The 12,470-nt window shown below is 39.2% G+C and overlaps 1 protein-coding gene across 1 annotated transcript in view; it reads left to right on the top strand.

Moving 5' to 3' along the window:
- frem3 (Fras1 related extracellular matrix 3) overlaps positions 1–12,470 on the top strand; it is a 31,360-nt gene that overhangs the window by 10,958 nt on the left and 7,932 nt on the right. Inside the window, exons 3-6 of the mRNA XM_035659639.1 lie at positions 5,897–6,043; positions 6,981–7,211; positions 7,373–7,498; positions 8,246–8,497. Of these exons, the coding sequence (XP_035515532.1) occupies positions 5,897–6,043; positions 6,981–7,211; positions 7,373–7,498; positions 8,246–8,497 (756 nt within the window). The remainder of the gene's footprint in view (positions 1–5,896; positions 6,044–6,980; positions 7,212–7,372; positions 7,499–8,245; positions 8,498–12,470) is intronic.

The following is a 12,470-nucleotide window of genomic DNA, read 5'->3' as shown; positions in this document are numbered from 1 at the left end:
AGGGTGAATTTGATTTTTAAAGACCAAACCATGCAGGAGTCATTTGCACCGACAAGGACAAATGATAAATAATTTTATCAAAATTTCAAACATTTTGTTAAATTTCTTTTTTAATTTTCCATTTAAATAAATCATCCGCTATAGATGATGTCAAGTGTTTCTAATTTATTTCTACACAATACAAGTGTTAAAACATTTAATCCATGTGCATGAATGAAGCTTGGTGGGAGGAGAAAAATATGAAGCGATGGAGATTGGTGTAGCAGCAACGGGAAGAACTTCAATCTATTTTCAGCCCTGATAAATTGTAATATCTTTGGTCATATCTTAACTTTCCTTATGGTGCCTACATCAGGTCCATAATTTAACTTTCAATACATGAATCAACTAACAAGACTAGACATTACCATCAGCATTAGCTGTACTTTGTGTTAAGTGCAAATGGGCCATTATACCAGCTAACATCAGCATGTTAGCATTGTCAGTAGGAGCATGTTAGTGTGTCAATGTTTAGCTCAAACCAATCTCCTAACTACAGGCTTGTCCTGTTTTGTTTCTACATAACTCTAACTACATGACTTGACATCTGTTTGTGAAAATCCTTGCTCTTTATGTCTTCCATGTTTATTTATCTTTCGACACATTATGGTCTGACAATAAATAAATATCCCTTGTACAACATTTGATATATTATTCGATTAAAAGTGTTGCAACCATTAGTGTTGCCTTTCCAAGTGTTGCAAGCAAGGGTCAAAGAGGATGTGGCTCTCAGGCCCTGTCAAATTATGATTTGCAACATCCTGCTGAGATCACTTCACTGTCCTGCACTGAAACAGCAATCTAGCCACTGTGATGTGTCGATTTACAGCACATGCTGCCGCTATCTGGTAGGAATGATAAGAGTTATTAATACATTTAAACATACATCATTCCTAACATGAATTCTTTGCAATGCAGAGAGGAAGCCATAGCTTTCACTATTTGAAAAATCTCTTTCTACACATATTAAGATGTTAAAGTATCAAAATAAAGAAGAAAAACAGTTCTTCTGTTTACATCAACATTTATCTCCATGATTTAATAGACCACACTTAAAAAACAGTGGAAATTAAATACCGAGCATAGCTGACTGGAACCTTCCCAGTATTTATATCAACGGGATGATTAATGAGGAAAGGCAATAATGGTGATGCTTGTCACTTGATGAGGATATTCTTAGAAGGTTGCTCTTCCTTGCATCATGCTGGTGAACGTCAAAGCCTCATATTGACCTTCCTCTCCAATGATATCTCCGGCCTGACCCACTATCCCACCGCATCTATGTATGGTGCAGGCGGCAGTGCTGTGTAAATATGAGCTGATAAGGAATGTGCTGTCAAAGGACGCTGAAAATCTCAGGCTATAAAGTCCTGTGTATGCTTTCAGGTTGTTTTGCTGAAGCAGGATATGGGATATGTGAAATTTTATGAAGAGCACTCTTTTGCTGAGTCATTCTGCCATGCTGTACCTAAAATATTTCACAGTTTTACAGCTTTGCATTTTTCTGACACTGATTTTTAGTTAAAAACTGCATCTTAATACCTTCATGTGCCACTGAAGCTACTATGTGACTCACGGCACTAAAAAGAAGGCAGCCAGCGGGTCTCACTCGGGTCCTAAAACAGGAAAACATTATCATACCTCTTTAATATTCATTGCCTGCCCTTGTCAGTGATTAGCATCAATCACACTGAAGCTAATTTATCAAATAGCTGCTAACAGGCACATTTAGAAACACGTGCCACCTATAAAACTTTTTTTCCCAGCAGAAATTATGATGACTGTCAGTTTGAAAAGCTAATGGAAATGTGAGCTGAGCCAGGCAGCTACTGTATGTATTGGATTTGATAGCCAGACCAATATAGTGTGTGTGTCATAAACATTGTAATAAATTAGACCATTAATCATGTCAGAGCAGCTATTTTTGACTTATATGGTTGAAGCAATTTTTTTTCGTTAATTTGTCGTCATTTCTGTTTTGAGCAAAGTTAAACCATTTTGTCTCTAAAGCACTCGCATTGTCTGTGTTAGTCTGGGAAGTCTGGCATCTTGATCATTTCTGGATTTGCTGAGACCCATGCCAGCTCCAGCATCAGTGTCTGACAACATGTACAATAGAAGTCAGAAAAATAGAGATTCCTCTCTCGTACACTGGTGCGAACAATGTGGAGGCAGGCAGGGAGGCATGCCATGGTGGTAGATCTGGCCCACCCAGACTGTGGCCTGCTGTCCCTCTCAGTTGTCCATCCCCTCAGCGAACAAAGCCGACACAGGGAGGAGGGGAAACATGGAGTGGGGTGGAGGTTTGCGGAGTACAGCTGTCACTCCACATAATCTGGGAGTCTGGTGGGAAAGAAGAATTTTGCAGGACACAGTGAGAGATAGACAAAGAGAGAGAGTCAGAGAGGAATCTTTGCTTTGATGCTCTTGAGCTCAGCTATAAAACTCTTCTTCTTGTTATTCCTCCTTCTGACCTCATGTTACAATGTGATATGTCAACAGTGGATAAGATACTTTGCAATTCATGAGGAAGGGCTAGGAAAAAGAAACATACAAAAGTGACATTTTGTCAACACTGACAGTAGTTATTCTGGACCAAAGTAACCACCTGTGTACCGCTTGTACAGCAAAGAAACAGCACCTGTTGAGCAGACCACAGTGTAATAAACCCACTGAGTACTCAGGTCAAGGAAAATGGCAGATGTAACTTTTTCACTGGTCCCCTCAGTGCTAAAGGTTATTTCCCTATGACAAGATGAGCAAACTATCGACTTATAGCAGCCATCTAAATACAGCTCAGCCTTCCAAGTGTGTCAGAGAAACTACGGTGGGCACAAAAACATGTAAGGCCCTATCTACAGCCAGTGTTTGGTTTGTCTGTTACTGGGCTACTGCAGAAACATGGCGGACCCCGTAGATAAAACATCTGAAGTTAAAAAAACAGCTTATTCTGAGTTAACAGAAACACAATGAGTATTTTTTTCAGGTGCTTATACACTAATGAAGACATACCTTTGAATATTATATTAAATTTCTACCAATATCCCCTAAATGGTACACACTGGACCTTTAAAAACCTTTTTCTAAAACAAAAAGAAATGCATTAATGACAGCAAGGAACCATGAGTGAATTAGGATTTGATTTCAAATAAATGTCAGGCAATGTTTTAAAAACAGTTTAACAGTTAAAATTTGTCATATGATACAAACATACATTTGTGCAATCCCATTACATCATTTCACATATGTCATGTTACATGGGTGCCTCCGGTTCATATGTACATATCAGGTAGCACCTTTTCCCATCTGTCATTGCAGTAACAGTTTTTCTGTTTTGACCACACCACAAGTCAGGTTAACTATCTGAGTCATATATTAGTGACAATATTTCTGAAATAGTTTGAAATTTAGGTATACTAGTACTAAAATACAGTAATAATTTCGAACCACTTAAAATGCGTTGCTTTGTGTGTGCACTATAGGAGTCTGTTATTTAGCGCAATGTAGTCTAACAATCTATGAAATACCAGTGCAATTGCTGTGTTTCTTGTCTCATTCATATAAAACCTCCATTGTCTTACTCCTTGTGGTGATGCAGAAACCTGAAGCCAACTGATTGCTCGATGCCAAAACAGAGGCAGCTTTTTGTCTGTGCCGTGTTCATTTGATAATCCACGATGATAGCCGTCGACTAAGCTTCTCCGTATATCAGCTCCAAATAGGGCCGGCTGCCAGGACACACTTTCTCCAGCTCAGAAACAATCTGATAATTGAATCCTTTCAAAGATAGACATCAGGTCTGAACAAGGAGTTTTTCTTTTTATCCATTCATGACATGTGAAGCAGTCCATATAGAGAAATTTTATCAGTCAGGAGTTTATATAGGCTACATTTACCTGTGTGTATAGTTGTTTCTGCTCAGAATACAACAAACATACAGTATGTTTTCTAAATGTATCATTTAATACATATACTGTATAAACACCTAAAGAATTTGGGGGTGAGCAAAAACAGACATGATACATGTTTCCTGTATTTTTAGCCATGACTGTTGGAAACCTGAGCATGGTCGAGGGTAGCTGTGCACACCGGGCTCTGCTGCTCCATGTTGTCAGCCTTTAATCAGGCGTCGGCTTCACTAGCCGGGAGCATGTCAGTCTGTGTGTGGACAACGGCATATAGAATAGTACTGCAAAAAACTAAAAGTTAGGTAGTCTTTTATAAATGGAAGACCGGCCTCCATGTTTAGTGCCTCCTCTTGTCATTTTCAAGATAGTTAATGCCAGTAGAGGTGTGATGGAATATTGTCATTGTCCCAGAAAATCCACTTGTTGCTATCAGTTCCATCTGAACATGCTTCTGCGCCTCGTTGAGTGTGGTTTGCCCCTGTTGTGGCTCGGCCTGGTTATGCTTCGGTGTCGACATGTGGGTTTGAGGAAGTGGCCCCCTTCCCATCCTGAATACCCACACTCAACCCCCCAGTGTTTTCATTCTCCCCAGTCACACAGCATAAAGACTGCAGCCTCTTTCTTTACCGCTGATGCAAAACTGAGCTCAATGCTGGTTCATTGTGTGGACAGACAGTGGCTCCTTGCCATTGTTCTCTGTGCACTTTTTTTCAAGCTACTTTGACAGGTACGATGTTCTGCTCACCTTTGTGTTTTGTAATTTCTTTGACAAATATAATAAAATGTGATTAGTTATTAGAAATAGATTACTGTCCTTCCAAACTGCTCAGTGTTTCTTCTGACCCAATGAAGTTCCCCCCACTCCTCTGGGCGTCTTTAGTAGTGTTAGGTCAACAGGGCCGCTGTCAGTGTGACCAGCCGTGCGAGACTAAAGTGAGACAGCCTTCTCTAACTTCCCCGATCCAAAGAACCCACTGAGCTTGACCCATTTCACATCAAAAGTCACAGGTCACCAGGCTCGTCTCAGTGAAGGATAAGACATAAGGGCCTTTTGCCGCTGTTGTTAAAAAAACATTCAGATTATGTAGCAGAATCTATAATCTTGAATATCCCTGAGGCAGCCAGTATCAAGTCATTGACCAAAACCGATCTGACAGTTTGAGGGATTATATGAGTCATGAGATAGTGTGGATTAAGGACAGGACTGGGTCTAAAGTTGTGGATCAGTGGCAGGTGACTCTGAGCTTAAGATGGTTAAGAGTGTTTTGTTCAGATGTGTGTTTTATGAACATTGCCTCTTTCACAGATAATAAATAAGTACTAAATTAAGATCACAAAGGCCCAAATTAAATGATTTAAGACTGATGATACGTACAGAATATGTGAACATGAGTTTGTCAGACATTGTCAAGTGGCTTTGGTAATATAAGGTGATATTAGTTTAAGAGAGGGGTATAGTGTCACTCTTTGAGGTCACTAATGGAGCAAAAAGAAGCCTCATTGCCTTGAGAAAACAGAGTGTGGACATGATGGGGTGAGGAAGATTAACAAGAGGCCAGCTCATTAAAGAAATAATACTATCACAGACTTCTTTTATAATAAGACCATGCATATCTATGTTTGTATAAGCTCTATTGAGTGTTGAAAGTACAATGGAGCATTACTGTAGGTAGAGGAGGATGAGAATCAGAGGAAATAAGAAACAACTCTTCTTGAGGCCCAGTGAAGTGGGGTTTTTGGAAGCCTTGGTATTAAGTTATCATGTTTCCCTTCCAAAATTAAACTGCCCCTTTGATTCCTTTTATCCTTGAGCCCAGAGCAGATTGCAGTTTATATGCCTAAGTGGCTTCTGACATGAACAAAATTGATTGTTTCCTTGTTGTACTGTGCAGCGGAGGAGGTCTTTCAAACAAATAATTGGTGCAATAAGCTTTTGTTCTGTGTTTTAGGTGGAAATAAACTAAAGCCACAGCCATTCCGGCTCAACTGGGCATGGATCTCTCTGGAGAGGGAATACTATTTAGTGGACGAGGATGCCAAATTCCTGGAGGTGACACTGAAACGAAGAGGCTACCTGGGGGAAACCTCCTTCGTCAGTAAGTGTTGTTTAGCATTTGTCATGATACATGAACTTTGGAATGAATGTTCTATAACTTAATGACTAATAACTAGATTTGTATACTCAAGATATAATTATTATATTTATGGATTATTTTTAACCAGAGTTTGTGACAAAAAAAGACACAGTTCATTTTTTGCTTCTTATTTTTTAGTTTTGTTCTCTGTTAGAGTCATCATCAGAGTTTCTGTAGCATTTCCCGTCAGCAATAAATTCATATGAAGGATGATGACACCACACAACATGCCCTTATTAAACTTAAAATTTAACAAAGAATTATTGCCCCTTTTATTGTTTCCTTAGACTGGATTATGTTATTTATGCACCATTTCAAAGGCCAGCGCTGCTATAAAACATCAGCGTAACTCTCTCATTTAATGCAGATGTATGTTAAGCTGCAAGATGTCTTTGGTTTATTACCCCCAGTTAAACTGAAGAAAACTTAAAATCACAATCAGCATTAATAACAGTGTTGTGGCCCTAAAGGTGCAAATCCTTTGTGTTCTTGTTGGACTGGTGCTCCATTTCCTCTCTTGTCTGAAAGGTCTGATTGAGAGCACATATGACCTTTCCTAGTAAAGGTCACAAGGAAATGTCAACATGCTGCTCTGTTTGGCTGCGTCAGACACTTGCATGCAACAGATTTATAACAACACATGTTGTTGTGTACGCTTCTGTCTTTGAAGATGCAAGAGGATAGTAAAGGAATAACTTTACAGCGACATATAAATAAATAAAAACATTTTAGATGCAGGTTGTATCCAAATATAAACCCAAGAACCGGTGGAGGAAAAAAATATGTGTGGGTTTTGACATCAGACAGAATACAATCACCATATCTACAGTAAATCATGAACTACAAAACATCCACTTAAATCAGCCATTAAATCTCCTTTCAAATTCCTCTCTCTCAGGTATTGCCACCAAGGATGGAACAGCTGAGAAGGACAAAGACTTCCGTGGCAAAGCCCAGAAGCAGGTCCAGTTCAACCCCGGTCAGACTACAGCAACCTGGAAGGTGAAGATCTTCACAGATCAAGAGTTTGAGACCTCGGAGACCTTTGAGATACAGCTGTCAGACCCAGTCATGGCTGCGCTGGAGTTTCCTGACACTGCAACAGTAGAGATTGTGGATCCTGGAGATGGTAGGAATTTAATAATTCAAGGTTTTTGAACAAAGCTTCAAAAAAAGCTTCACACCATGAGCACATAATTTTTAAATCATAGACTTAAATAGATGATTTATTGAATGACAGCATTTCTTATACATGATTGCTCATCATCTGTGTTTCTCTTTCCAAAACAGAATCGACCGTCTTCATTCCTCAAGCAGAGTTCAAGATTGAGGAGGATGTCGGAGAGCTGTTGGTGCCAGTACAGCGTTCAGGAGATGCCAGCCAGGAACTCATGGTTGTTTGTTACACTCAGCAAGGTGAGATGAATCTGTTTGTAGTTGTTGTCTTTCAAACGTATTAAGTATCATTATATATGATGCAGTTAACATAGTAAATCTTCTTATACATAGATTTTTTAACAGTTTACTGTCTATTTATTGTAGCATACTGAAACAGTTGTGCATTGTTCTTCAGTTCAGTTCAGTTTTGATATTATGTAGGTTAACACAGGGTCAACAATGAAATAAGTTGGACAAAAAGAGAAAGGTCAGCACAGCAATAGTCATATAAAGAAAAAATAAAATCAAGAAAAGGAAGAAAGAAAGAAAGAAAGAAAGAAAGAAAGAAAGTAAAGGAAATACATTTTTCTTTATACTGATACTGATTATATCAGTATAAAGAAAAATATATAGAATATACTTCAAAATGTGGTGTATATGCAGTAATGATGTACAGTATTGAAGAAGTCTCACAGTTATATATATAAACATATAATATATGTATAAATATATTATATTATATGAATATTATGAGAAATAGAAATGTGTGTAAAAGTATAGTGTATACAGAAGTATTGCAGAACAGTCCTGGTACAATAGCAGCAGATATGGTTGATACTTCATTGCCTTTATTATTATTTTTATCTATTATATCAAGGTAACATTTTCCTATGTGTTGCGTTATGTTTCCCTTGACCTCGTGCTGCTAAGTTCCTGCCAAGAATGACTGAAGTTTCGAGATAAAGTTTAATCTCCTGTCCTCTTTCTGTTCCCATAATTCCTCAGCCACGGCCACTGGCACCATACCCAGCACTGTGCTGTCCTACTCTGATTACATCACCCGACCTGAGGACCACACCAGTGTGCTGCGTTTTGACAAGGATGAGCGAGAGAAACTCTGTCGCATCATCATCATTGATGACTCCCTGTATGAAGAGGAAGAGAGCTTCAACGTCAGCCTCAGCATGCCCATGGGCGGCCAAGTGGGCGCCAACTTCCCAACCACCAAGGTCACCATCTTGGCAGACAGCGACGATGGTGAGTGGAGAGAACTAAGCTGAGCTACTTTTGTTGTAGCAACACTTTTCTCAAATCAACAAACGTCATGTGTCTGGGTTTTAGCAGAAATAAAGGATAGGCAGATCCTGTAGAGAGATGGATGGATAAATAGACGCAGTGACCTCGTGAAATGATTACAGATAGAAACAAACACAATTATCGCTTGTCTCAAATGTTTTTTTTAGCTTTCATTAAAAAACGTCCTTTTTTGAACTACAAACCGTGACCTAAATAATTGTATAAATGTACATTTATAGATTTACAAGTGGAAGAAGTGCATCTTGTCTTCACATTTGCAGGTGTAGCAGGCTATAAAGATGCCAACCAGATCAGGCAAGTGAGCAATAGGCTGATTCATGAGCAGATTACAGCATTATTATGCAACATTATAACTTACCGACTTCTGTGACTACGATCAGTGTTGTCATACAGGTTCAGGAATGATTCCGATTCATAGCGAACTTCCTAAAGACAGCTGAAAGATTTTTGTTTGCTGCTAGAGAAAATATTTACTTTCAGTCTTTCCAAGCAAGCAGCTCCAATTTCTCGTAAAAGCTGTTTCTTTCTTTGGCCTTTGACTTGGTTTCATAGGTTATTTTTGAAAATATGAGGTTAAGGAAGAACAGCATCACATGCTGTGGTTACGGCGCTACTGAAATTCATGGTGGCAGGTGTTGGTAATCCTGCTGCTCAGTGTCTCTTTGATGCTCTACTCTGCCATTTTGGTATCTGCACACCATTAAGCCTGCCACAAAAGGTGCACAGGCGGCATGATAACGACAGTCACCAAAACAAAAGACCCTGGATACTGTACTCGCTTTAATGGCTTTACAGTATGTTCAGGTCCATTACTCTGCCTGTGCTTGGGTCTGACTGCTTTGTTTACACACTGCGTCATTCTTTATCCACCATACTCTGTCTGCCTCTGTCTGTCTGTGAGTGTTAGAAACAAGATAACAATAGACAGGTGTTGAGAGCAAGAATGGCGTCCTCTGTGGATGTTATGCTACACTGTTGCCTGTCTGACAGATAAAAGGGATTCAAACCTCACTGTGCTCCTCGAGCGACCTCCGTCCTCATTGGCATTCAGGGGAGCTCAGGGGGAAACAGAGGGCATCCCTTTGTCTGCAGGGACCAAAAGGCAGGTGGTGGAGAGAGAGGGACTATTATGCAGGGAATCCAAATGATTGACATGTTTTTACCCTTTCCCCTGTTTTGTGGTATTCTGGGCTATGTTGCTCATTTCTGTTAAAGATATCAGACCTACAACGTAAGACGCAATGCAATTTTTAAAGCTATAAATCACAAATACTGGTTTGATTTGATCTGTAAAAGAAAATTTGACAAACCGTAGCGCTCCAATTCTTAAAATCCTGAAGGGAATTTTTTTTCTTTCTTTTGCGACCAGTAATGCCAGACTCATTCTGTCTTCCATAAATTCCTCCACTGTATCTCCAACCTTTCACAGAGGCTAATTTCCTGGACTTGCTTGTTGTAGTGACAGACGTGGTCACAGAGCAGGCATCCCTCCCAACCAATTTGGAACCGGAGTACAATTGAACTTTATGTATAAATAATCAGCGTGCATTCCCAGACATGTGAAGAGACAGCAGAAGATTCCTCAGTGTAAACCTCTATTGTGGTTCTACTTCTTGGTGGGTCCTGAAGTAACACCCTACCATAAATCTGGTTCAGTGTGTGTGTGTGAGTGTGTGTGTAAAACCATCTCCCTGCCTGAGTAAACTTGTGGTTTGGACTCTCGCCAGCATCAAGCCTCCATTGTTACTGTATTTGTCTGCCTCTTCCTCCCACTGATCTTTAAGGTTGCCATGCTGGCACTCATTCCCCATACAACCCTCCCCCACTTCTCATCCTCCCTGGTACTAAATAGCTGGCTTGGAGGCTGAAAGGCATTGAAAGTGTGCCAGGAATCCTTCCTTTAGCATCAGTTGTCTGTTGCAGCATCAGTCAACTTCTAAATAAGTGCAAGATCTGCCAATTCTGCTCAAGCACCAATAATTGAGAGCAACTGTATTGTGAGATCTGATGTGTTTTTGCCTATGGTCTTCATCACAATCATCAAACAAAACTTTAAATAGACTAATAAAAACCCCAAACTCTTTCAATGCCACATTATCCATGTAGACAATATATGTGTGAATTCACCTCTGCCATGTTAACTGTATTGTATATGTGATTGGTTATTGTTTTTTATGTTTAATGTTTCTGTAATGAAGGCCATCAGCCAAAATGCTTCTGTTGTAAAGCAGAGATAACAATTGCTGTGGCCACAAGTAAGAATTATGAGATATTGGTAAATGCTTCAACATAATTTAGCAATATAACACTTACAGAAGTTGCATAGTGTCAGCAAAATAACTAAGTAATGTCAGTTATATCTTAGGTTTGCTAACATTAGCCACGTAAGCTACTGGTTGTCTGACCAAAACAAATAAGGCTGTTGCCACAAAATGTGTTTAAACGTGTTTTAAATTAAAATTAAATTTAAAAATTTGGCAGGGGTGCGTTTCATTGCTGAATGAATTCAACTTTTCATTTGTAAGAGAGAGAGATTGTTTTATTTTTTCTTTCAAACACAAAAGTTAGACCATGTTTTTCTCACTTCTACTAGAAATTCAGCAACATGGCTGCAAACATCTTTAATTAGTGTCTTTTTAGAAATGAGAAACCCTCAACATTTATTAGTACATTACAAACAGTTAGTCCTGTATTATTGCAAAAATCTAAGACATTTTTCCCAAACTGGCAACCCAAATGTTGTTCTTGTTGATAGCTGATCTATAAAGCCTTATTAAATAATTTACTAAGCATTAATAAAGCTATTAGTTACTTACAAACTCTTTTTAAAGGATGCCTTTATTATGTTTGTCTCAGTCTTTTCTCTCTTTTTTGTTTCAGTTTATAATCTAAAACCGCTTTAGGCATAAATTTGCAGCTCTATCAGTTTGATCTCTAAGAGCACTGGCTGAACACAGTGTGATGAAAACACACTTTATACAGAAGTGAAGAGAGATGAATTGACAATGTGTTCCAAGAGGTCTGAATTCTTGCCCTCTGCCTTTGCAAAGTGGATGGTTGCCTCTCTGTCTCTGCCAAACCCTCACCATACTGCCTATCAGCTGCTCTATCATCAGAAACTGGGATCATCCCTTCACTCCCGCAACACACAAGCACACGTCTTATTCTTCAGGTGTATCCTCAGCCGTTTGGCGCGGAGTTCAGACAGAGCTGTCTGGATTTAGATAAGTGGGGGAGGAAGGTTGAAGGAGAACAGGATAAGAGGGATGACAGCTCTCTTCCTGTGCTGAGTCATAAATGAAAGAGTTGACTCAGCTATTCATGCCAATTTGTCTCCTCAACCTGATCACAAAAAGCTGCAAAATATGTTGTTTAAATATACTCAGAAATTACCCCAAAACATCCAAATATCAAGGCTGGACAAAAAGCTGAAATAAAAATATCTTGATTAGGACAAAATGTTTTAATGATAACTATATTTCATTTTATATACAGTAGAACTGTAACATCGTAACTTCATTCAAAGTGAACAGAAACAAAATAAAACTCACCCAAACGTCTGTGTTAGTCTTTCTATTGCTGACAATCACCAACTCTGCTTTGGTCAAAATAAATCCTCAATTCACCGACGTACAAGACAAATACATCAGTTTTAGTCACTCTCCTCAGTTGGAAACAGAAGGACTTACATGCACTAACATGCACGAAAAGCCAGACCAGCTTTGTAAACAAAGCATAGACAGGCTGGGATAGCAACACAGGCAGAGGGAGTGTGACTTCATTCTCTGCTCAGGCCACTATGCCTCCATTATATCTTTACATATAAAGTAGTTGTTTGCTATGTATAGATAGCACTACTAACTCTGTAGTAGTACTGAATGTTTTTACAAGAGGGCCCCCGTTTTGTTCGCAT

This window comes from Morone saxatilis, unplaced genomic scaffold (genome assembly GCF_004916995.1).
Source record: "Morone saxatilis isolate NCDOM2014 unplaced genomic scaffold, NCSU_SB_2.0 Contig17, whole genome shotgun sequence".
Taxonomy (NCBI): Eukaryota; Metazoa; Chordata; class Actinopteri; family Moronidae; genus Morone; species Morone saxatilis.
The sequence above is the reverse complement of the archived record's forward strand: the minus strand, read 5'-3'. Positions and strand labels throughout refer to the sequence as shown.